Raw genomic sequence first — 27,925 nt, forward strand, 5'->3', positions numbered from 1 at the left:
AGTTAGAAAATATAGGTGATTTTATAGTTAAAGCTAAGAACAACACATTCTTATGTTCCCCAAATAGTATTTTACAGAAACATTTATATAATTCACAGCTAAAGTGAATTTTCTAAAAACTCCCCATAAGGTGAGATCACGTACGCCATGTCTCAGTACAGAAGGATTTTTTTTTTCCTTCAATCAGTTGTGTCTCTAAAAATAAACCTAGTTTTGTTGTTAAAAATTGCTGTTTCCTCTTCACATAAGAACATCTCGTTAATTTTGGTGAAACTCCTCCAACAAGATAAGGTTCAATTGTCCAGTTTTCCAGTGGAAGAGGATCCATTTTGTGTCACGAGCAGAGTAGCAGCAAAGAGGTGAGTTGAAGATAGACATGGAATATTTTGTATCCCAGCAGAAGTGTTCAGGGAAGAGTCTGTAGGTCTGAATTTCTAGGTATGCTTTCAGTAATGTGCCACTTGTCTGTCTGTCTTCAGAATTTTAGAGCCAGAGTTTTGATACTGATGTTCTCTGTTGTCAGATATTCTCAGGAGTAGTGGAAACTGGGTAGGTAGAAGAGAGAGGTGACCTCACAGAGGTCCAGAGTACTTAGATGAGAAAGAAGAGGGACTGCACTCCAGCATCCATACTAAGTGTCCAGACTCCTTACATTGATGTTTCCCTTTCTCAGTCGTTTGAAACTGATTTAGCAGAGAATTAAAATATGATTTCCTGTAACATAAAATCATTCCGTTTGAAGTGAAAGGTGGGGAGATCTTGAATAGGTTTGAGTTTTTCTTGGTTTGAGAGAAGAGAAATATTTTGTACTAAACTATCATGTTGATAAAAATAAAATCCAGTGAAATATATTTTTCCCTCAATTGAGAAATGGCATATATGGTCTTATAAAACTAACTTTTTACAAAAGGGGGCTGAGTCTTAAATTTGTTCTGATTGCCAGAGATAGACAGAATTTAACTAATAAGAGATACACAGAGCAAGAAGAAAAACTTCGTGTTGAATAATAGTTGTCAGAAAGGAAACAGAGAATGTGTTTTCTTTATTACATTTAAAAATTAATTATTGCAATAGAAGCTTGTTTGTACTAATAACTGACTTAGCTTTGTGGTTTGGTATTATTCCACATTTGAAGGGAACTAGGTGTTGGTAAAGAGCATGAAGCCTGGATTCTAGTCCAGTTTAGTGAGCCTCAGTGGGGCATTTAACCTCACTGGACCCCAGTGTTCTCATCTGTAAAGAGAGGGAATAGATAAAGATGATAAGTAAGACTTCTCTCTTTAACTGTGTCCATTTTTAAAGGCCTGTGTTTCTATGAAACAAAATCTTGATGTAAACAGAGGAGTTAAACTTCCCAAGTGTTTTAGGGTCCTTTTGGTGGGAACACATTTTTATAGAAGAAATATAGCCAGTATAATATTTAAGGAAGAGGAATTGTATTTGATAACTTAAAAATGTACACTGAAGTCTTGAAAGTTAGGAGAAAATAACCCAAAACTTTTCTTGTATTTTCCCTTTAGGAAGCAGAATGTTTAACCAATATTCTTCTGACAGCTCCTATAAAAGCTACATTGAGCATAAGAGTTTTAATTTGTTCTTGTTGTAAAATAATAAAAGTGTATATATTATCTAAAAGACAAAATAGTTATGCCAGCATTCCCTGTTTTTCTAGATAAGACTAAATCGGATAATTTATTCTTATATAGTTTTTAATGACTGAAAAAAATAACTGGATAATCATGCTACTATTAGAATAGGAGCTGCTTTATTAGGTAGTTTTTTTTGGAAATTGTGGTTTTATAGTTCTCAGTACTTTTATATCTATTCTAAAATGTATGGGGCTTTGAAAGCATACTTGAATATTATATTGATATTCCTATAACTATAGTATCCAAAAAAATTACATTTGACCTGTTAATGGAAAATATAGGATATTATTGAAATTTCACATTGCACTGAACTTTATGCTGCAGTTAATTTAAAATAACAGTCTCAATTTTGAAGGAAAAAAAATTTGAAAACTATTTAATTTGGGGTTATAAATGACATCTTTGATATCATTTAAATATTTTTAATCTCATAATGAGAAGCTGACATCATTGTAAATACATTTAGTAATAAAAATATTTTTTTATAAATAATGAATACATAATTAACTTCACATACTTAAATTTATGTATAATGTTTCCTATGGCAAAATCAAATATAACTTTAGGATTAGTAGTATTTTCAGTTCACTTAAATTTATTTATCTTTATAGATAGATAAGCATAATAAAGATATAAGAATGTCTTACTGATATCCTAAATTACATATCCTACATTGCTGGCAGATTCTTTACCATCTGAGCCATGAGGAACGCCCTTAGGATACTGGAGTGGGTAGCCATTCCCTTCTCCAGGGGATCTTCCCATCCCAGAGATCAAACCTGGGTCTCCTGCAAGGAAGGCAGATTTTTTACCGTCTGAACCATCAAGGAAGCCCAGTAGATAGATAAATATAATAAAGATATAAAGAATCTTACTTGAAAATGCCTTTCATTCTCGTTTATTATAATTGTTTTAGTCTTATTTTTTATTTGTGTTTAGCCATATTTCTACACATAAAGAATGCTGCAGTAACAAGACCTCTGTAATTAGTATTGGGCAATATAACCAGTTACTGTAATCATATATTCTAATGTATTTTAAATCAAATTATTCTATTGGAAAATGTTTATAACTTTAATATACAGAGCTGCAAGGAACAAATTATAGCCAAAATGTAATAATATAAGCTGAAAATTATGGTTGGACTTCTTTTAATGTGAATCCTGGAGCCTTAATATTAATTCTTATAAAACATTTTCTGCTATAAATTTTTATAAGAACTAAGCAAGAGTATGGCAGTAATTTCTATTATTTACCATAGCTGAGATTATTATAAATTTGAGGAGAAAATGATATAATAGTTTAGATGTATCACTGGGTTTGTCTTTTTATCAAAATGATAGGAAATTTTTATTTTAATAGTAATGAAGTATAAGAAAGACTGAGTGAGATGAAGAGTAGCAGATTGGATATATATTTGTAATTGTCTGGTTATCTGGATTATATATATATACCTATATAAAATCTGTGTTATAGATGTAATATAAAATATACATACTATACAATATCTGGCACATGGTAGGCACATAGGTACTCAGAAATATTTATTGTATTGAACTGAGGAATTAGGAAGAAATTGTTTAAGGGGAAATAAAGTAAGTTTTCCTAAACTGGAATTCTTTTATTTTATTTTTACTGTGGGTGATTTTCCAAATTGGTAATAAAACAATTTTCAAATGGTGATTAAAGTCAACTGTGTGAACATTTGAGTTTGGAGTAACTATTTGTAGATATTTCTCCTTTAGTCATTTTTTTTATCTTCCAGATTTTGTACTTATTAGACCATTCCTGTTTTGTCAGAGAGAAAAGCATACCAAATAATTCTTTGGTCTTTGAAAACACCAACCTCTTTATATAAAGATGGTCCATCAGAAAAGAGACCTTCCTATTTTTATTACAGTTTATTTTGAAAGAAAGCTCCAGGCTTATTTTCTTTTGAATGTACTTACTGTAGCAAGCAAAATACTTTTGAAGTACCTTCAAAAGGATTGGGTTAGAGTTAGGTCTAACTTTTTTTCACATAAATTATGACTGTAAAAAAGACATATTAATTTGTTAGGAAATTCAAGTAAAATTTGCATTGGTGCCTTGGTGACTTTGCATTGATGACTATTACCTCCGATTATCTTCATTGACCACCCTCTTGCCCCTCAGCCAAAGAATCATGGCCACAATTCTCAGGGAAGAATAGAAGGAATCATGGTTTATAGTTTATTATTGGCCTTTAAAAAAATTAATGTCTTATTTATCTTATAACTGGAAGTTTTTACCTTTTGACCACCCTCACCCATTTTGCCCACTTCCCCATTCCCCAACTCTAGCAACAACCTATCTTTTATGTATCTGAGTTCACAGTTTTTAGATTCCACATAAAAATGAGATCATCCAGTATTTGTCTTTCTTTGTCTGACTTATTTTACTTAGGATAATGGTCTCAGGTCCATCCATATTGTCACAAAAAACAGAATTTCCTTTCTTATGTCTGTGTAATATTTTAGTGTGTGTGTGTGTGTGTGTGTGTGTGTGTATCACATTCTCTTTATCCATTCATCTGTCAATGGATTCTTAGGTTGTTTTTGTATTTTGGCTGTTGTAAGTAATGCTGTGATGAACATAAGAATGCAGATATCTTTTCAAGATAGTAGTTCATTACCTTCAGATAAATACTCAGATGTGAAATCGCTCAATTGTATGATAGTTCTATTTTTAATTTTTTGAGGACACCCCATACTGTTTTCCATAGTGGTTGCACCACTTCATTAATAATGTTCCCCTAAAGTCAATTTTATATATTAACAAGTTAAATGTAGAATGGTTTCTCTTTTTATCAAATTAGAATGTTAAGTACATTGCTGACATAATTTCCTTCTAGAAAATAAGAAGCCAAACAATTATTTTTTGAGCTTTACTTTGTTTTAAAAGTTAAAGCAAATAATGTTCTAACAAGGATGGTTACAGCATATTAAAGGATTTCTTTCATGTGTGTACACAGAATTTAGACCTGCATTGGTGTTTTTAGGTATAGTCTCTCAACAAAAACATTATAAGACTACTTAAATGTTCCAATGTAACATTTTAATTCTTCAAAGAAGACATAAAAATGGCCAGTAAACACATAAAAATGTGCTCAACATTGCTCATTATTAGAAAAATGCAAATCAAAACTACAATGAGGTTTCACCTCACACCAGTCAGAATGGCCATCATCAAAAAGTCTATAAACAGTAAATGCTGGAGAGGATGTGAGGAAAAAGGACCCTCTTGCACTGTTGATGGAAATGTAAATTGATACAGCCTGTGGAGAACAATATGAAAAAACTGTTAAATCTTAAAAAACTAGGAATAAATCTATCACATAACCCACCAATCCCACTACTGGGCATATACCTTGAGAAAACCATAATTCAAAAAGGCACATGTACCCCAGTGTTCACTGCAGCGCTATTTACAATAGCCAGGACATGGAAGCAGCATAGATGTCCATCAACAGATGGATAAAGAAGTTGTGGTACATATACACAATGGAGTATTACTCAGCCATATAAAGGAATACATTTGACTCAGTTCTAATAAGGTGGATGAACCTAGAGCCTATTTTACAGAGTGAAGTAAGTCAGAAAGAGGAAAGCAAATATCATATATTAATGCATATATATGGAATATAGAAATATGGTACTGATGAATCTATCTGCAGGGCTGCAGTGGAGATGCATACAGAGAGAACAGACTTATGGACACAATGCGGGAAAGGGAAAGTGGGATGAATTGAGAGAGTAGCATTGAGACATATACATATATTACCATATGTAAAATTATATAGCCAATGGGAATTTGCAATATGATGCAGGGAGCTCAAATCCAGTGCTCTGTGACAACCTCTAGGGGTGGGATGGTGTGGGAGGTGGGAGGGAAGTTCAAGAGGAAGGGGACACACATATACCTATGACTGATTCCATAAGCAGAAACCATTACAGTACTGTAAAGCAATTATCCTCCAATTAAAAATAAATATGTTTAAATTTTTTAAAAAAACATATGTGCCCCAGTGTTCATTGCAGCACTATTTTTGATAGCCAGGACATGGAAGCAACCTAGATGTCCGTCAACAGATGAAATAAAGAAGTTGTGGTATATATATAAAGATATATATATATATATATAATGGAATATTACTCAGCCACCAAAAGGAACAGATGTAAATCATTTGAACTAAAGTGGATGAACCTAGAGCCTGTTACACAGAGTGCAGTAAGTCAGAGAGAGAAAAACAAATGTCAACACATATATATGGTTCCATAACCTAGATTCCATAATCTAGAAAAATGATGCTGATGAACCTACTTACAGAGTGATAGAGACACAGTTGTAGAGAATGGACTTGTGAACAGAGCAGGGGAGGAGAGGGCAGGACGAATTGAGAAAGCAGCACTGACAGATGTGCAACCACGTGTCAGATACATAGCTATTAGAGGCTGCTGCCCTGGGTCGGGAAGATCCCCTGAACGAGGGCATGGCAGCCCACTCCAGTATTCTTGCCTGGAGAATTCCATGGACAGAGGAGCCTGGTGGGCTATAGTCCACAGGCTCACAGAGAGTTGGACACGACTGAAGCAACTTAGTACACGCGCACACAGAAGCTGCTATATGACACAGGGAGGCCAGCCTGGTCCTCTGTGACGACCTAGAGGGGTGAGATGAGGGGGTGAGAGGCTCAAGGTGGAGGACATATATATTTCCTTATAGCTGATTCATGTTGTACAGCAGAAAATAGCACCAACATTGTAAGCAATTATCCTCCAATTAAAAATAAAGAAACATTTAAGACATGTGCAGTAGAATAGATAGGTGCCATAGGATTACTAGCTTTGTAAAGCAAGAAACTGCAAAAGATTTAACATGTTTGAGTTTATCAACTCCATTAATATAGCTCTTAAGGTACTTCTATGAGTAAAACAGAAATATTCTCTTGGATGATAATTCAATTAGGTGAATTTGTAAATAATTAAGCAGTCATTCCAAGGAAGTTTTTATTAGGTGGGAGAAAATGTTCATTGGGGTTTTTCCATGACATCTTGTGGAAAAACTCAAACAAATTTTTGGCCAACCCAGTACTTGTAGATACATTAAATTTTGTAGTTGTCCAGTAGTCAGGCATTACTGATTCAATCAATTTGCAATTGTTAATGGAGGGGTGGTTAGGAGACAGTTTTTTAGGAAGCTGTTTTCAAGTCTTTGAAGTTACAGTCCCTTGATATTTATAGGGACAAATCCCAGTCTCTTCACTAATGATAGCAAAAGCAATTAATTCCTGCTATTAAATATAGTAATGTATTTAACTGACCCATTCATCCTCTAGAATGTTTGTAAATATAGAACTAAAATTATTTGTGAGCCCATTGAAATAAATTCTACTACTAAAATAAACAGTATATTTCGCTATAGCCTAATGACATTTCAGGAGAGAGTTATGTTCTGAATTTAATTTGTAAGGTAAATAGTCCATATGGTCAAAATTAATTTTGAAAATCTTTTGAATCATTAAAATTTACATGGTCTACATGGATTTGTATGTATTTATTTATATGTGTTTAGAACCATGTATTCCTACTACGTTGGAGACATTCATACAGTTTCTCAAAAACCTTTTTTTGGGGAGGGGGGGCATGTTGCAGGTCTTGTGGGAACTTATTTCTTCAACTAGGGATCAAACCTAGGCCCGTGGCAGTGAGGCTGCAGATATCTAACCACTGGACCACCAGGACATTCCCTTAAAAACTTTAATTCATATCATTTTACTTTTATTGTTGGGATAGATTACTATTTATTCAGACAGAGACCAGATATGAATGAAGACAAGGAGGAAACCAGCCCCCAAAAGAAAATCCTATCACCTGAGCTCTTTTTTGTAAACTGACCACAGGGCTGCGATGATTCTTATTCTTGTCCATGAATTTTCTGGCATGGAGTAACAGCAGTGTGAGCTTTGCTTAACAAAAAAGGCTGCTGTATTGTCACAGTGTAACAGAATCAGTTTTGTACCTGATGTCTTAAATTCTTCTCTTTAGATCCACTCTTTTAGAAAGGTACTTTTTCTGCCATAGACCCTCTCATCTGTTTTGAAAACTTGTTTTGAGAGCTCCTTTAGCCCCAAGGAAGTGCTCCTGAGTATAAGTGATCCATTGATCCCACTTCTTTTATCATTATGGAAAGAGAAAAAAAAAAACTTTTATTAAAGCTATTTAAATACTTACTTAGAGTAAGAATTGATTTAGGAGTCAGTTAGAAATGATTAGAAAACTGAAAAGTTTTACCAGCTGTTACATATTGTATTGGGAAGGCTAAAAGGTCAAGTGCCACTTTGACTCTCCTGCTGTGTGGAGTCTTTGTGTTGTAAAAGATATAAACTTTGGGACCTAAGGCTAAGCACAGTCAAACTCCACACCCTCAAGGCTACCCCTCAAATCCCTTGGGGGAATGCTTCTTCAAAGGGAATCTCAGCCAGGGCTTTGCAAAGGAGAGCCTTGTGTTAGCTAGTGTGACATTTGATCCCAGACATCTTGAGTTAATCTGTCTCTCTGTCCGAGTATTTTACCCTTGTCAAGTTGTAGTCCAACAGGTTTTAGAAAGCACATTTTGTCATTTTTCTTTTTATCTTCTGAAGTTTGTTTAGAAAGACAATATACAGTATAGTATAAAGAGTATAGGACTTGAAATCAGATTAATCCCATTTTGAATCCCATCTCTGCCACTATATCATTTTGTATAAGTCACTAAATATCTGTGTCTGTTTTCTCATCATAAAACAAGGATAGGATATTTATGTTTACAAGATTGCCATGAACACAAAATGAGATTAAAAACAGAAAATCTAATAGTATGAAATACTAACACAGTGCCTGACACATGAGAAATGATGGCTGGTGTCAGTGTTACTATTAGGCCTGAAGTAAAAGCATATTAAATCAATATTGTGTGCCCTCAGTGATGATAAGCATGAACAGAACTTCTAGGATGGTATCAGCAAACTTCAGTTATAGAACTCAGGTTTGTTGGTTTGCTTGCCACCCAAAGCCAGTAACTGAGGGGCGAGCATCAGTAGAAAGGAAAGATGCTTTATTCAGAAAAGCCAGCAACCTGGGAGAAGGTGCACTTCTGTCCAGGGACCAACTCTGAAGATTCTGCTTAGCCATGAGTTTTTAAAGGGAAAAAAATCATAGTTAATCATTAAAATAGGAGGTAAGATTCTTCATCCTTTTTCCATTTCATGCAAACCTTCTGACTTCTAGTCTTCCTTAGGAGTCTGTCTTGCTCGTGTGATCTGCCTGTACAGTTGGACGCTGTTTTACCCACACAGTGCAACTGCACCTGTGGGGTCTGCCTGCAGATTTACTAAGGGGAAGCTAGGGGCAGAGAACCAATCCTTCTTTAGCTACTTAAGTCTTCATTCTTAACGCCTTCCAATCCAGAAAAGGCATCAATAGATTAGGCAAGGCATTGTGTACATTCATTAAGGCAGAAATCAGAAGTTAGGTTAAATGCTGTGTCGTGATCTCGTCTTTATCATTAAGACCAGAAGAAAACAGGAATGAACAGAAAAGGAGCAAAGGATCTGCTTACACTTCTACATCTACTACAGTAAAGACAACCATTTTTGTCTATTTCTAAAATGACTTTCATATTACTTATAATATCTTTTTATTTACATAGGCTAGTTTTCCAAGAGTCTAGTTTGGAGAGTGAGTCTTAGTAATAAATTTGGCTATTTTCTAGACCAGTGCTATCAAGTAGAATTTTCTGTGATGATGAGATATTTTATACCTGCACTGTTCAATATGGCAGCCATGATTCATATGTGGCTACTGAGCACTATGTGATTAATGCAGTTGAGGAGCTATGTTCTCTATTTTAATTAAATTAATTTTATATACCCACAGGTAGCTAGTGCAGCTACAGACAACCTTATTTGTGGTTTGGTAAAGTCATTCTTAACATCAACAAGTTAATAAAAGTGTCAATGGATGAATACTCAATTTCAGATGAGTACATTCTTTTTATCCACACAGAACTCGATAGAAACGATCATTTATCTTTCAAGTGATATATTGTTATGTTTTATTTTTCCGTATCATATACCACTTTATTTTTCCAAATATGTTCTACGAATTCATCCATTGTGTTCTGAGTGATAAATTCACATTGTCAAATTTTGACCACTTCAAAACCACAGGTTCTTCTTTCTCACTCTGCAAGAGTTCCAGTCTTCCTAGTGTTCTGTAGTGTTTTTGCTTTTCTCCTCATTTTCTTATGTGTATAAATAAATTACCCTAGATTAATGATTATTAAATAATTTTTAATTCACATATTTATTAGCAGGGATAAGTCACTATCTTTGGATTAAAATACTTCCTATATGCTACTTTTTCATTCCAAGTAAAGTTATTCTTTGGAATTAAGATGACATAATTTTTTAAATGGGTTTTACATTCATTTCTTAAGGCTTTTTTCACTCAGGAAGTCAGGAGAAGTATATATTGAACTTATCTTAATGAAATTCTTTATTTCATTCTATTTAATTTATATTAAAAATATAGTTTTTAATAATCAGAAATATACCATATTTTTTAAAATTAATTTTTACTGGAGGATAGCTGATTTACAATGTTGTATTAGTTTCTGTTCAGCAGCACAGTGAATCAGTTATGCATATACACATATCCACTCTTTTTTAGATTCTTTTCTCGTATAGGACATTACAGAATGTTGACTAGAGTAACCTGGGCTATACAGTAGACTCTTATTAGTTATCTATTTTATATATAATAGTGTATTTATGTCAATCTCAAGCTCCCAATTTATCCCTCCCCCTCTTACTCTCTGGTAACCATAAGTGTTTCTACATCTGTGATTCTATTTATTTTTATTTTTAACTCTTATAATTGTAAGAGTTGTAAGAGTATAATTGACTTACAATATTGTATTAGTCTCAGGTAGGTCCACTGCAATCAGGTCCCAGGACTGCAGTAATCTTGGATCTGGACCCCGTGTAGGCACTATGGAGGCAGCTCAGACTCTGGCCTGGCCCAACTCTGACATGTCTGTGCTCACAAAGTTTACAGCTGCTAAAGTTAGATCTGTCTTGCCTGAGGGGCTTGTTCATTCAGATGCTCTGTAGGCACTGAGTTTACAAAACCAATCATGGCAATATCAGTTCATGGTTTGTGTAGCTGCAAGGAGAGATTTAGCTTTTCTTCCTTAGTTGTATGGCCTCTGGGGTTCAGCTGTGGTTTCAGCCCCACAGGGGTCTGCTCTCAAGGTTGCCCCAGATCACACGAGTCTGCCCCAGCAAGAAACGGGTACAGAAGTGGTGGCGGCTGCAGTCACAATTGTGCCTGCTATGGAGGAGATAGAGTGAAGAGGATACGATGGTGGCCACTGGGGCCACAGGGGTGGGGAAGTCTGCAGCTGCGTTCACGAGAGAGCCATCCTGGACTGAAAGGTGCTTTGGCCAGTGGCCATGGACTTGTGGAAGTCAGCCCTGGCGGGAGTCTCCCTAATGCGCAATGAGGCAGAGCCAGTGCGTGCTGAGAGGCTGCAGAGGTGGCCTGCCCCTTGCACATCACTCGACAATGGCGCTTTGCTTCTGTGGAGTCCGGGTTTCCTCCACAAGCATTCAGGGTTACCGGTTTCCTCACTCCTATCCCCTCAGGCTGTCTCTTTGTTGCTAACAGCAGTCCGCTTTCCGGATTTGCTTTGCAAACCCGTGTTTCAGAACCTAGCCCCCACCTGTACCAGTGGACACACATCTTAGGCTGGGGCACAGACCAGCTGTAAGGATCTCACTCTGTTCTGCCACGTTCACCAGTTGTTGTGCTCGCCTCTGACAGTCCCCAGTGCTCCCATTCTGTCCCAACTGATCTCCCCACCGTGAGGAGGCTGCCTCCCCTGTAGAAACCTCTTCTTTCCTTCAGCTCCCCCGCCAGTGGTGCCGTTCCCATCCCTCTTCCTCTCCTTTTCTTTCTCCCTTCTTCTTTCTTTCATCCTACCTGGTTACGCCTGGGTCTTTCTTGTCCTTTTTGATGTCTGAGACCTCTGCTAATGTTCAGCCAGTGCTCTGTGAGAATTGTTCCATTTGTAGATGCATTCTTGATGCATTTGTGGGGAGAGGTGAACTTCACTTCCTCCCTCTCCACCATCTTGACTCCTTTGCTATTTTTTAAATTGTATTATCATAAAATCAATTTTATGGGGTGAAACCAAAAGTTTTTCTTTTTTTTTCTTTTTTAAGGGGAATAGAATTAGAAGGAATAGGGGAAAAAAGGAGAAAAAGAAAAGAAGGAATAGGAAATATCTGAGTGCTTCAAATATAATTAGGGTTAGTATTGTTTTATGGTAATAGTTACATTTATACATATGTGTGAGAGAGTATATATGTTTATAAATTGTGGTATAAAATGTATTTCTTACTATGGATTTGGTTAAAAAGAAAAGAAATTAAAAGCTGTTGGCTAATTTATGGTATGAAATAGAGGAGCAAAATCAAGAAGATGTGGTTCAAGGCTTAGATTTACTCCTTTGGACAATTATTCAATGTTTTTGACCCTTAGTTTCTTTAGAATCCTTTAGAGTGTTCCTTTTGTTCCTTTAGAGTGGTTTGTCAGTTATTTTATGTTGAAAAAACTCATGGCTTACAATAGCAATCATTTATGCTCATGTTTATGAATCTTCAGGTCATCTGGAATTTGACTGATCTGTGCTGTATTTGACTGGTTGGTTCTGCTTCAGGTTGTGGGTTGTCTGAGCTATGATTTGGGTTTGGTTCTGATCCACATGTGTTTATTATGTGGTCCAGGCAAAAGGGACAGCAGCTATGCAAGGCATGCTTTTCTCATGGAGAATCACCAGAATATAAAAACAAAAACTACAAAAACATGTTTATGACTTTTGCTTTCATTATAAACATGAAAATTCTATTGGCTAATTGAAATGAGATGACAAAGCCCAAAGTCACTGGGGAGATATAGTGTTTCTCATTACCAGTGGAAGGAGACAGACGTGAATATTTGCTGAAGAGTAATATAAACTTTTTACATTACACCAAAACTTTGTTAAATACTTCATTCTCAAATATAAAAAGACAGCCAAGTATCACTACATATTTGAGGAAAGCCTTTTACATAGTAGTGTCTAAAACAAACAGCAAAAAAGGAAACTGATGCAGTATAGCAGAGGAGAATATCTAAAATACTTAAATATTTTAATGGAGGCATACAATATTATATTCATATGATAAAAATAGCATGCTATATAAAAACAATGAAAAAAGATATCTCCTGGAATGAAAGATGTGCTAAAAAATCTTTTTAATTCAGTAAAAGTTTTGGAACATGATGTCAAGGGACTATCCTGGAAGTTAGAATCAAAAGACAAGTAGGTAAAATTAGGTGATCAAAGGAACAGAGCCAAAAACCAATGTCCATGAGTTCCAGGAAAAGGAATTATTAAAATGTATGGCATCAGAATATTTTAAAATAAAAATATAAGAAAATTTATTCAAACAAAAGAAAACCTCCAGATTAAAAAGGTCCTACTGATAACCCAACACAATGCATGAAAAAAGGCCCATTCCAAGGTCTAGCATTGTAAAGTTGCAAAATTCCAGAGGAAAATTATTATAAAGGCTTTTAGAAACAAAAAAGCAGATCACAGACTATTAGGAATCATAATAGTTAGGGCTTTTTAATTGTAATATTACAATCTTGAAGACAGTGTTACTGTCCCTTAAAAATCCTGAATGAAAGTTAATTTCAGCATAGATATTATACCTAGCCAAACTATCAAATGGGCTTCCCTGATAGCTCAGTTGGTAAAGAATCTGCCTGCAATGCATGAGACCTGGGTTTGATCCCTGGGTTGGGAAGATCCCCTGGAGAAAGGAAAGGCTACCCACTCCAGTGTTCTGGCCTGGAGCATTCCATGGACTGTACAGTCCATGGGGTCACAAAGAGTCAGACAAAACTGAGTGACTTTCACTTTAAACTATCAAAGATATGCATGGAATAACAACATATTCAGGCATACAGATACTTTTTGAAAATGCATTATTTGTGTACCATTTCTTGTGAAAGTTACCCGGAGACGGTATTTCAACTACAGAAGGGGGTAAACTGAGAAACAGGATGACTTAAAACACATAAAACAAGAAACTCGAATAGGAGCATGCATAAGTGAATCAGCCAAGTCAGAGATTAGCCAGGCTAGACATGTCACCAGGCAGGGTGTATCTAGGAAAATAATTTAAAGGAACTAATGATTTACTGATATATTTCACTATTGAAAAAATATTATTAATGGATATTTGACAGAACTGTTTGAACGTTTGAGGGAAAAAATGTCGCTTACCTAGAAAAATAAACTATTAAAAAAGCAAGCAATTAATTCTATAAATAATAAAAGATTTTTACAAGAAAATTAATTTAAGCAGAATAATGCTTGTCTCAGTATTGAACAATGTTTCTATAATCATTATAATGTAAATGAACTACTGACTAATGATTTAACCAAAATTGTTATAGAGGAGGATGAGGTGGGTATATTGGATGGTATAAGAGAGATAAATCACTACCTTTTTTAATATAGGAAATCAACATGCATGAGTTCTCAATCACTCAGTCATGTCCAACTCTTTGCAACCCCGTGGACTGTAGCCTGTCAGGCTCTTCTATTCATGAGATTTCCCAGGCAAGAATACCGTAGTAGGTTGCCATTTCCTTCTCCAGGGGATCTTACCTACCCATGGATCAAATCCTCGTCTCTTCCATCTTCTGCATTTACCACTAGTGCCACATAGGAAATCAATAGGTGAAGTTTATGTAGCAAAATCAAAGGATAGCATGATAAAAGTTAAAGTTACCCAGTTGTGTCTGACTCTTTGTGACCCCATGGACTGTAGTCTACCAGGCTCCTCTGTCCATGGAATTCTCCAGGCCAGAATACTGGAGTGGGTATCCATTCCCTTCTTCAGGGGATCTTCCCAACCCAGGGACTGAACCCAGGTCTCCCACATTGCAGGTAGATTCTTTACCATGTGAGCCACCAGGGAAGCAAGTATGTTATTTTAAAGTAAGAATATAAATATCAGGGATGGATACTATGTGCCACGGGTGATTTTGCTTAGAGATGGGGGAGGGGAAGAGCACAGGCACTGCCTTTCTGTTAGGAGCAACTGAGTACAATTTGACTTAAATTAGGCACATTACTTTGATAAGAAAATCTAATAAATGATGAAAAGAAATGACTAATAAGAAAATTGTGTGCATTATAGATTATAAATGAACAGTAGTCTCTGTTTCTCCATATCCCCTCCTTGGTAGTGTTCTCCTGAGGTAGCCACCTTTAATCATTTCTACTTTTAGTTATTGAGATTTTTGGATGATACCACTGATTCAATGAACATGAACTTCGTCAAACTCCTGGAGATGGTTGAGGGACAGGGAGGGCTGGTGTACTGCAGTCCATGGGGTCACAGAGTCGGACATGACTTGACAATTGAACAACTTTTTGTTATTCTGGCGGTTACCGAACTCATCTTTACCCAGTTAGCCAGAAGATAGCCATATCAAACTGCACTGTACATTGCAGGTTAATAGAGTACTTTGAGAAGAGAGTACAATTGGCCTATGACTGTTGTGGTTTTTCATCCCTGAGCCACTGTATACAGCCAAGGAAGCAGCCCTGACCTAGTTGGGCAAAGCAAAGGGTTATCCTGCCAGTGGGAGTATGGCATTTCTGGCAAGAGATTCCTCTTCTAACTGTTGGAGTTGGTGCCATGGCAGATTTTCCTGACTCGGGGAGTAAGTGTTGAGCCCTGGTCCAGCTGGTTCGATTATTTGTTGATTTTGATTATCTGCACCAATAAGCTGTTTCTCTGGCACAGATAATCTGAATCAGGCAGTAACTTTCCATCTTCCTAACAAAAATGCTTTTTGCATTTTGAAATTATAATAAAGTTTTATTCAGTGTTCTCCAAAAGAGTGCTTATCCAGAAATATTATTGAATTAAATTAGGAACTCTTTAGTGCTCAGGGATAACCATAAATCCTTAGGCAGGTCTTTTTCCTTTACTTATATTTTTGCTCTTCTTGAAAGGTAGAGAAAAATCAGCAGTAATGATACCAGCTGTTTTTTATTCATCTCTTGCTATATCCTAGGCACTCTGGTAAGTATTCACCATTTCATTTTGTCTTCCCAATAGTTTTAGGAGCTTTCTAGAGTTGTCACTCCCGTTTTAGACTGAAGAAACTGGTAAGAGTTGAGTGACTTGTCCAAGGTCACAGAGCTGAAGAGTGCCAGAGCTGTGTCTGAGCCCTGATTTGTGTTAATCCTTGGGCCCATGTTCTTTATCTCTCTGTTTGACTGGATTTCAGTGCAGCATCTGATTTTTTATTACGAGACTAAGAAAACAGCTACTTTATACATAAAACCCAATTGTCAATATAAGGTTACATATGTTATTGTTGTTGTGCTTATAAAAATTGTTACACCTTTTCTTTTGAAGGAAGTTTAGAATTTTATACATCTTCTATTTCTGTCACTGTGTCGTGTCCTCTCAATTCAAAATTCTGGAGTCATCTTTGTTATCTTCTGATATCTATCCTTTTATTTACATATACTCATCATATTCTCTTTATATTTCTGTCTTAACTGTCATTACTTCTTACATTTGGAGTATTGCAGCCATCTTTTTGTGGTCTACTATTACTCCCAGTCTCTACTGTCTTAATGATCATACACATTAATCCAGTATTTTGAAGCTCAGCTTCTCTCATGTTGCATACCTGTTTAAATCATTATTTCCTCATTATCTATAAGGAAAAATACAGCTTTATAAATCTAGAATTTAAAATGTTTGATAATTGGTCTAATCTATCATTCCATGAGTTTATGTGGCCTTACCTTCTTTCCCACTTTTCTTGCCCATGCTAGTATATCCTTAATCTGGCCTACTGAAGCACAGATTTTCTCTAAGACTCATTTGTTGTTTTTTACACGCTTCGTATTTTGGTTGTCTTTTTGTGTGTGTTTGTCTCATTTACTCAACTGAATTGCTAAGTCCTGAGTGTGGAGGTGAAAACTGAGTCCATCATAATATTTAGCATAGTTTCTTGCATATAGCACTGTGTAAAAATATTAATGGATAAATTTTTGTAATTTCCTGGTGGTTCAACGGTAAAGAATTCTCCTGCAACACAGGGGATGTAGGAGACATAGGTTTGATCCTTGGGTCAAGAAGATCCCCTGGAGGAGGGCATGGCAATTCACTCCAGTGTTCTTACCTGGAGAATTCCATGGACAGAGGAGCCTGGTGGGCTATAGTCCATGGGGTCGCAAAGAGTCAGACTCAACTGAAGTGACTGAGCATGAGCAAGAGCAAAAAAAAAATTAATGGATACATTTTTGTAATTTTAAAATTAGTATATAATTCTGGTTCTACTTTGCTTTTTTGTTAATTTCATAAATGTTAGATCAAACTTTGTAGGCTAGGCTTTTCTCTTATGTTTTTCTATCTTTTTAATTATATTGCATAATGAGATAGAAATGTATTGATAAAACTTTAACAATTTAAAATATTTTAAACAAATCAGTTTCACTTACTAATCTAATCTGAAAGATATAGAAAATCTACTATGAGTGAAAGCAATATGCTCGTTATTACATAATTTTTAAAAAATAGCTTATATGTTGTTTTATTATATGGTAAATACAGTTTTGATGGAGATAAACTGAATATTTGTAGTGCAATAAATGTTGAAAAATAAACAATTTATCCTGCCTGATATATTCAGTGTAGTTGTAGATTGTTCAGAATACTGAGTAATAACATGAAGAAATTTGAAATGTACTTAAATACTAAGTTTAAAACTCTACTTAGACATGGTTTTGTTTTCCAAGAGTGGACTGCATTTTTGTTATAAAAATTGCTTCTTGCTTTCTACTGAATTGAAAATATTTCAGTCTTTACTTTCCCCTATTTTGTTTTTCTTGTTTTAGTGGTCTGAATATTTATCTCTTCTATTTTCTTTTTTTAAAAAATTATGGATGTTCTATAATAGATAAATATTTGTACTTTAATGTGTAAATTATTTAAACCATGTTCTATGTAAAGTATTTTTGCTTTGAAATATTTGAGTTACAGTAAGAAAGTATGATTTCATACTGAAACCAAAGAATAAGCTATTATAGATTTTTATATATTTTGATGTTTATATTTGTTAATCTCAGAGTGGTTTTATTGCCTTTAAATGCAATTTTAATGCAATACTATTTTAGCTCAGCAATGTCATACATTCAAAATTCTTGAAATTTCTCATGTTTTATTTTTTCCTAAAGTATTTTTTCCAAATAATAGTGTGCATCATAATGATGTCTTCTTTTACACCTCATATTTTTCTAAAAGATATCTTAAATTATTTTACCATTTAATTTGATTTTCAAAACATCCAAATGTAACCATAAATGTGTCTTTTAAAATCAAGTCTCACATTTGATGTAAATCACTGCATATGTCTGATCTTATCTCACAAACAAAACTGTTATATTTAAAAAGTAGTGACTTTTTAAGTTCGTATTATTTTTTAAAGAGACTGAGCCTTAGATTCAAAGCACAGATTATCCATTTTGACTATCCTCATTTAATCATTTCATTTTTAAAATTAGACTGCATCTTACGATCCAAAAAATCCTCACTAATGTGCATTTCTGGCTGGGTAAATTCCCTTTGTCATAAAGTGGAAGCTAGCCTAAATTTTCTAATAATTTTTCATCATATTGAAATTCATGGCAAAAATAAAAATGAGATAATTTTGATTTCAAGTGCATATATTTTATAGTGATACTCTTCACCCTCTTCTTTCTGCCTAAGGAAATAGAGAAATTGAGTTTAGAACTGAGTGAAAGCAAGCAGCGCTTGGAACAGCAGCAGGAGAAGGCAACCCGGGCCAGAGAGGAGTGCCTGAAACTGACAGAACTGCTGGGCGAATCCAACCACCAACTGCACCTCACCAGGTACTGCCTAATCCCATTATGCACCGCAGCACCAATTTCATCCCTCGGATTTTTGCCACAGGCTTCCAAACAGTTGTTAGAGTTAAGTCTTAGTCATTCAATTCACACACAGTTTTTAGGCATATTAAGAAAAGTGGAGATGTAGTAAGCAAAACACCCAGACATGTGAATGATAAGTGTGGCAGGGAATTACTGATAGATTACAAAACCTTTCATCTACAATGCTCAAATATTTAGGTGATTCTCTATCAATATAAGCAAAATGACATATTTCTTCTACCACAGCCACTACCTCTCCTGTTAATTTTATGTCTAATAAAAATGTTGAACTGAAGTATCTGAGGAATATATTTAGGAAAATAGTGAGATACTGTCAGTGGTGAAAGAGACGAAACAAAAGACATCCTAAGATGCAAACTGAGGTGGCAGAGCTACAAAATAAGCAACCTGAGTCCTAAGGAGGTGTAAGAGTTAGACATGGGACTGACTGACGCTGTTCATGTTTAAGCCACTACGATAACCGTGCTTATACCATCGTGCTTTCAAACTACATCACTTCCATCATGAGATATTGTGACGCGAGAGCATCATTGTCATAAAACTTTAGTGAACACATAGCTCAGCCCTAAATTACGATAATACATTTTAGGTAGTAAACATTGGGAAATTTGTTATATTGAAAACATACAATATGCATAAATATACAGACACAGAGAAAAATTCAAACTGAGATTGTAGGTGTTTCACAGTACCATATAAATGGTTTCTTTTCCTTTCAAGTTTTAGTACAGTTTTTCAGTTTTCAGATCAAGCCTTTGGGTTTGTTCAATTCTTAGAGTTTTTCAGTTTTTAGAGAGAACTTTGTCTAAATACCTACATAAGTTTATAAAATCTGGTTTATTCATAAATTAGAAAAACGCTGGTCTTCTAATCATAGTAAAATGTTGAATTTAAACTATGAAAGGGGACTGATCCCTTTTACATTAAATATGACAATGTAATTCTGAGCACGGTATGATAACAGATGGAGAAAAGCACCACTTGAACAGCCTGCATTTGGAGAAAAAAAATATTCTAGAGGTTGTTGAACCTCCCAAAGTTTTCGGTTAGTGTTAAGATGCCTCTAGTTCTGTTAAAATGAAACTTTGTTAAAAACATTTTGTTATGATAATATTCCAAATGGTTTGCCAACTTCCCTTTTAAACAATGAAAGAAAAGAGAAGAAAGGAGAAGAGAGAAAGGGAAAAAATGAAAGAAAGAAAAAATAATAAATTATTTATACACATGTGATATCTGGAAAAATCCCAATAGTTGAAACACTTTATTGAGAAAAAAAATTGCTTAATACTGCAGAATAATAGCCATTCTTTTAATGCCCATTTAAAGTATTTCACTATAGAAGTGAGAACATAATGTTAACAAAGTTCCTATGGTTATTTTAATCTTAGAAGTTTCAGAATTTAGCTTGATCATGATATTTAATAGTTTTTCTTCTCTGTCAGACTTCTATTGAGAGCCAACCATTTGTGTGCTAAGTACTACTAACCCACAGAAATAGGACAGCTTTTAATGTCTCAGTGTGGCTGAACTTCAATAAATAAATATTAATGCTGCTTTTGCCCGCTTTGCCATTCTGTCTTATTCAGAGAGTTAGTTTCTGAAGTCAAAGCCATAGAGAGTTCTCCTGTGCTCTATCAATTTGTACTGTCTGACGAGATCCATTTCTTGCAAGTGGAGCATATTAAGATGCAGCAACCGCTGAAAATGGACTGGTGGTAACTAATTCCTTTGTTCTTAAGAAAAACGGTTTTGCTTGGTTCCATAGAAAGCTTTTTCTATTGAGCTTTATTTACTCCAAGTCTACAGAAATTTATAGAAAATAAAGCTTAATTATCTATTTTCTAAATGCAGTACTCTTTTGTAAGCATTTTACACTTAGTCTATGTTCATGTTTTATAAAATCCACATTCATAAATTTAAAGATGACAATAAAAATGAAAGGAACTGTATATATCTCTGTTTTGCACAGAAAATGACTTGCTTGTTGGACTAAATATTTCTGACACACTATTTGGGTTTTTTTTTAGCATTTCCTTCCCTTCGCCATTCTTTATTGATTTATATACTCAAGTGTGTGGCTGAGAAATTTCATATATGTGTTTTTAGCTGAAATAAATAAATCTCACCCAGGTAACACTTCATTTAGCCTTAATTTAAATATTTTGAGTGTCATATTCTAAGCAAAGTTTAAAATTAAATATGAAAAAGATGCTATAAAACAGTGATTAAAATAAGGATTTCAAATCTTCTAGGGCAAATAAAATTTTTAAATGAATAAAAATTTATAGGTCAACCTGTCACTTCTTTTGGGATTTCCCTTTATTATCTAACTGGACTTAAAAATGAAAAATAGAAATTCAACATTTTTTGAAGGACTCAATTAGTAAAATTACCATTCAGTTATTTAATGAGTATTTATTGAGCACCTACTATCATTTACATACATTGGTTGGCCCTGGACATAGAGAGAAAAGAAAAACTCAGTTCCTACCCTTAGGTTGTTCACATTCTACAAAGGGGCCAGATCCATACATGCAATTACAGTACAGTGTGATGACACTGTAATGAGAGGGATTAAGATTGCCACAGAAGCACATAGGAAAGAGAACCGTCTCATTCTATTAAGTGGAGGTGAAGGAGATAGGGAAAGCTTTCTGAGTTCATGAAAAAGAGTCCTCAAAGTAGAGAAAGGTGGGGCAAACACTGCAAGTAGAGGGAACAATATATGCAAAGATGTAAAGTTGGGAGAGAATATAGACTCTACAGTTACTTTAGGTGTTTGGCAAGAGAGGGAGAGGGACCAGAAGAAGGGTCTTGTGGGCCATATTCTGGAATTTTGGCCATTCTGAAAATAAGGGATTACTCTTAATGTAATGTTTAAATCAGGGCTTCTAACATGATCAACTTTTGGGGTTAGGATCCCGACTCAGACAGCTGTGTAGAGTGACCTTGGAGAGTTGATGTAGGAGATAAGAAAACCAGTTAGGACAGAGTTGGTAACTACAGCCCATAGGCCAAATCTGGTGCATCATCTGTTTCTAAAGTGATCCATGAACTAAGAGTTTTTTCTTTTTATGTAAAAATTAGCCTCCAACTAATAAAAATAATTGAAAAAAAAAGAATTTTTTTTTAATGACTGGGAGGAAAAAAGAAAAATAATATTTTATGACACACAAAAATCATAAATAAAATTTTATTGGACACAGCCATGATTATCCTTTGTGTATTATGTGTAGTATTTCCATGGCAGAATTGAGTATGATCCTCAAAGCCTAAAATATTTATTATCTGGCCCTTCATAGAAAAAGTTTACAGCCCCTCAGTTGGAATCTTGTTTAACTCAAGAAGTCAAGAGAGCTTGAACTATGCTAGGATCAAATGTATATTTAAGGAAGGTAATTGAAAGGCACTGTGAAAACAGATTGGTTATGGAAGAGATGATTGGCAGGTACTCCAATTAGAATATAAGTACAGTAGTAGTCCTCAGCTGTGTATGCGCCAGGAAAATGGAAAGGATATAGTATCTTCAGGAGGCATTTAGGGTGATGATAAGAGAGACTGGAATTAAAGATGATTCCTGACCTAGAAGACTGGGATGTGGGGAGGGAAGGGATATGTGTATAATTATGACTGATTTGTGGTGTTGTACTGCAGAAACTAACAAAAAATTGCAATTTTCCAATTAAAAAATTAAAAAAAGTTTAAAAAGATGATTCCAAAGCTTCTAGCCTGTGTTAAGTAGATGATCCATTAATTCAACTGGGGAATGTTAAAGGAGTAGCAGAGGAAAGAATATGCTTTATTTTGGAACTCTGATGAAGATGTCCAGTGTAGATCCAATGTGAGGAGAAAGATCATGACAGAGGTTTAGATCTGGATGCTTTTACATAAAGATATTGTAGCCAAAGGAGTGGGTAGAAGCACATAGAGAGGACCATGTTTTCAAGAACCGTGGAAGAATAGCCAAGGGCCTTCAGTGTACATCAGCAGACGAATGGATGAGGAAGCTGTGGTACATATACACCATGGAATATTACTCAGCCATTAAAAAGAATTCATTTGAATCAGTTCTAATGAGATGGATGAAACTGGAGCCCATTATACAGAGCGAAGTAAGCCAGAAAGATAAAGACCATTACAGTATACTAACACATATATGTGGAATGTAGAAAGATGGTAACGATAACCCTATATGCAAAACAGAAAAAGAGACTCAGATGTATAGAACAGACTTGTGGACTCTGTGGGAGAAGGCGAGGGTGGGATGTTTCAAGAGAACAGCATCGAAACATGTATATCTAGGGTGAAACAGATCACCAGCCCAGGTTGGATGCATGAGACAAGTGCTCGGGCCTGGTGCACTGGGAAGACCCAGAGGGATGGGGTGGAGAGGGAGGTGGGAGGGGGGACCGGGATGGGGAATACATGTAAATCCATGGCTAATTCATTTCAATGTATGACAAAAACCACTGCAATGTTGTAAAGTAATTAGCCTCCAACTAATAAAAATAAATGGGAAAAAAAAAAAAGAAAAGAATAAAGTGTGGTTCAGGTATACTTTTGGTGAAGTAACAATTAAAACCATACACATGTTATCAAGGGATGGGGAGCATGTATCCTAGGATTGAGAAAACTGAGTTTTGGTATCTTCACCCAGGCATTCACTGTCTTTGCAATTTTTGACAAATTACTTAATTCTTTGAACCTGCATACTCACCTGTAAAGTTAGATTAGACAAGATGATTTCTAAGTTTTCTTCCAACTCTGATAGTCGAACAGCATGAGTTAAGACAATGCATTATTAAATTCCTGTTTCTGGGCATTAGGTGCTTAAATTGCTTGGAATATCCTTTGCTCAAGATGTTTCCTTAGTTTGTAAAGTTCAGAGAGATTTCATGGAAATGTCCTTCATACCACCATTAACATTCATCATAATTTAGGCTCTGGTGACTTCTCTTAAGGGTTATGAAAATACTCTTCTAACACCCTTCCAATCTCTTTTGCCAGCCACTGCCGTGTACATTCATGAACACTGTCTTGACTCGGTCACGGAATCCCATGAACAGAGGAGCCTGGAGGGCTGCAGTCCACGGGGTCGCAAAGTCAGGCATGTCTGAGTGACTGAGCACGCATGCACACATGACAGGCCCCCAGCCTTCCAACTTGATTTCATTGCTACCAGTTCCACCCTCTCACATGCTGACTTCTAGCATGTGATTTAAGCAGATGCAGACCTCCTTTGACTTTTGGTCTCTCCTTTCCTTTCACTGCTCTGTAAACCCTGAATACCCCTTTGAGCTTCTTTAGCTCTATTATAATCTTATTTTCCAGGTTTCCCTGAAATCCTAATTTTTTCACTGTAGTCCTCTCTGAGGACCTGTGCTAGAGGGAGCACATCTCCCTCTGAATCCTCCTTCCCACTGAGAGCTGAAGGCACTTGCTACTACTAAACAAATTCCTCAAAACAGGGAAAATGAACATCTGAAAAAATAAATTCATACTCTGAAGATTTTTATGTACCTGATTGTCTTCTCTTCTGTGATGTATTGTTCTTCAAATGGGAGGAGAGATCTTATTAATATTATAGTTCTCAGAGCACCTAGCTTAGCACTTTGCAAAGAGTTGGAGTTCAATAAGTCATTATTGTAAGAATGGTTAATACAAGTTTATGACTGTTTATTCAAGCCCAGTGTTGATGTGTGTGTGTATATATATATATATATATATATATATATGTATATATATATGTGTGTGTGTGTGTATGTATTCTCATATAAGGTAAAAAATATGAGATGTAACAAAGATGAAAAATTTTGTTGAGAATTTTTCTTGCACATATTATACTATATTATGATTTATAACTTTTTAAAATTTTTAACTTATTATGCACATAAGTTTAAGTATAGTCAAATCAAATGATAACCCTTCTAACAACTCAGTAGGTTTGGTAAAGTGCCTCTCACCTTACTTGAAAACCTCACACACACACAGAATTTTAAACTAGAGGTCTCTATAATTAAAAGATGGCCCCTCTGAGAGTGTTTGAAACCAGTGCCTGATAAACATGATCATTAAACATACATAGCCTAGTATGTGAGTGAGTGAAGTGGAGTCGCTCAGTCGTGTCTGACTCTTTGCAACCCCGTGAACTGTAGCCTACCAGGCTCCTCCGTCCATGGGATTCCCCGGGCAAGAATACTGGAGTGGGTTGCTATTTTATACATGAAAACAAAAGCAAGGCTACTCCCTTTCCACTTATGTCTTTGCTAATAGTAATCAAATAGCTTCTTTCTTTTCCATAACAAACGTCCAGCTATGTTTAAAAATATATGTTCATGTATTTGCTCACTCTACATGGAACATTTCCTGTTACAAGACACTATCCTAGGGATGGTGGGAGACATGAGTATAAACTAGCTTCAGATGCTGCCCTTCAGAAGCTTATAGGCCAGTGGGGGCAAAAAGAAAATACACAAAGAGTTGGTAAGATAAATGATAAGATCCAGAAGGGACTTTTCAGATAAAATATTATGCAAACAGAGGGACAGATAATTTCTTATTATCCTTGGTAGCATTTGGATATAGGAAAATGGAAATGAAGGACATTTCATGGGAAATTCCAGAGGCCAAACTAGCATTTGGGAGTTACACATGTATACATGAGAAAGTTAAATACATACAAGTATCAGTCGGCTTCCCTTGTGGCTCAGCTGGTAAAGAATCCACCTGCAATGCGGGAGACCTGGGTTCAATCCCTGGGTTGGGAAGATCCCCTGGAGAAGGGAAGGGCTACCCTCTCCAGTATTCTGGCCTAGAGAATTCTATGGATTGTATAGTCCATGGGGTCGCAAAGAGTCAGACACGACTGAGTGACTTTCACTTCACTTTCACTTTCATTTTTATCAGTCTCTGAGGTTACGAATACGTTCATTTTGGGTCTGCCTGGTACCATGCCACATGTAGTGGCTTTTTAAAAAATAATAACAGAGGTATTAGCTAAAGGCAAGTAGCCATCACTTACTGAACCTCTACTGTGTTCTGGGAACTGAGCTGAGTACTTTTCATCGAGCTCTCACAATAACCCTGTAAGGTGAAGACCATTATTTCCTTGTTTTACAGTGGACACAACTAAGGCACAAAGAAGTAAAATGATTCATCTAAGGTCACACAACTGGTATGTCTTTGAAACCCAGAAATTTGCCTGCAAAGCCTATATAGTTATCCATCAGGCTGTAGTTCTATGTGAGTTGGTTTTCTATGTGAATTAGTAGGGAAATGGATTAATGCGATCATTTCCAAAAGACAACCAAGAAAACCAATAACATAAATTTATAATAGAGATAAGTGTTAGCTGCTCCCTTATCAGTTCAGTTCAGTTCAGTTGTTCAGTCATGTCCGACTCTTTGCGACCCCATAGACTGCAGCACACCTCCCTGTCCATCACCAACTCCCAGAGCTTACTCAAACTCATGTCCATTGAGTCGGTGATGCCATCTAACCATCTCAAACTCTGTCATCCCCTTCTGCCACCTTCAGTCTTTCCCAGCATCAGGGTCTTTTCAGATGAGTCAGTTCTTCACATCAGGTGGCCAAAGTATTAGAGTTTCAGCTTCAGCATCAGTCCTTCCAATGAATATTCAGGGATGATTTCATTTAGAATTGACTGATTGGATCTCCTTGCTGTCCAGGAGACTCTCAAGAGTCTTCTCCAACACCGCAGTTCAAAAGCATCAATTCTTTGGCACTCAGCTTTCTTTATAGTCCAACTCTCACATCCATACATGACTACTGGAAAAACTATAGCTTTGACTAGATGGACCTTTGTTGGCAAAGTAATGTCTCTGCTTTTTCATATGTTCCCTTATGTACTGATATAAATACCAGTCAATGAATTGTCATCTTAGCTTGTGATTTTCCTAAGAAACAGTGTCCTTTGGTGCATCATTCACATTAGTCATTTAATGTATTATAATCAAGCGATCACTCTACTTCTTCATTTCTTTTGTGCCCAAGAGAAAAGAGAGGCTTTTATTAAAAAGTGGAAATTCCTTCACATATTTGTTTTTGACATGTCCAAACATCTTTAAAAAGCTATTAGTCCTTCTCACAAGATTTCCACTTACATACGTAGTGGACAGATTATATAAAGTGATATTACATATTAAAACAACCATTTCTGAATGCTTGTGTAATTGTTATTAAATACTGATTGAGGCAATCACTCTTCTCCATAACTATCATGCATGTATTGAAACACATTCTTTAGAATCCTGTATCTTTTTCTCAGATCTAATCTGGAGGGAAATTACTACAGGAAGTCTTCCCTGTTTATTTTCCAGAGAATTTAGAAGTTGGATTGCACAAAATGCAAAAGGGAGGCCAGCCTGCAGGCTCCAGCTTATATCAGCAGAGTTTCCTTTAAAATGCATATTTCCACTTTTACATAAATAATGTTTTCAATGATATATATATCGAAGAACTTCTCAGAGCAGGAATCTAAGGCAGTTCATGAAATGGGTAATTATGCTATGACATACTTTTGTGATCTAGATGGGAAGATTTAACCTTATGACCGTGAGATGTAGAAACTTGAACGTTAGTATTTGTGTCTTTTTGGGAGTAAAAAAGAGTGTAAGAGAGGAGTCACCAGGTTATCCAATTGTGATGGGTGCTTTAACTTTGGCAGGATGATTAAGTCTTCCGTTCCAGAGCCTTTAGCTTCCAGGTAGTAACCGTTGGTTGGGCTTCCCCAGTGGTGCAGTGGTAAGGAATCCGCCTGCAGTCCAAGTGACACAGGAGATCTGAATTCGATCCTTGGGTCGAGAAGATTCCCCTGGAGGAGGGCATAGCAACTCACTCCAATATTCTTGCCTGGAAAATTCCATAGACACAGGAGCCTGGCGGGCTACAGTCCATAAGGTCTCAAAGAGTTGGACTCGACTGAGCGCAAGGACGTTCCTGAATTTAGTGGTTTGACTTCTCAGATTGCCAATATGAGTGAGGACTCTTTGGTTGAGGTAAACAGAAACCCCAAAAGGGGGAATTGATTAGTCTGATGACCAGACCATGTAAAACCCAGGTGTGGCTGGGGCCGCAGAGTTTCTTGGACCAGGGACTCAAGGCAGCTCCCAAGTGCAGTCATTTTCTGTCAATCA

At 35.9% G+C, this 27,925-nt stretch overlaps 1 protein-coding gene across 10 annotated transcripts in view; it reads left to right on the forward strand.

Moving 5' to 3' along the window:
- SDCCAG8 (SHH signaling and ciliogenesis regulator SDCCAG8) overlaps positions 1–27,925 on the forward strand; it is a 250,106-nt gene that overhangs the window by 118,168 nt on the left and 104,013 nt on the right. For all 10 annotated transcript variants that reach the window (XM_070474379.1, XM_070474381.1, XM_020905022.2 and 7 more), the window contains one exon: positions 18,568–18,710. In XM_070474379.1, the coding sequence (XP_070330480.1) occupies positions 18,568–18,710 (143 nt within the window). The remainder of the gene's footprint in view (positions 1–18,567; positions 18,711–27,925) is intronic.

The sequence above is a fragment of the Odocoileus virginianus genome, chromosome 11, assembly GCF_023699985.2.
Source record: "Odocoileus virginianus isolate 20LAN1187 ecotype Illinois chromosome 11, Ovbor_1.2, whole genome shotgun sequence".
Lineage (NCBI taxonomy): Eukaryota > Metazoa > Chordata > Mammalia > Artiodactyla > Cervidae > Odocoileus > Odocoileus virginianus.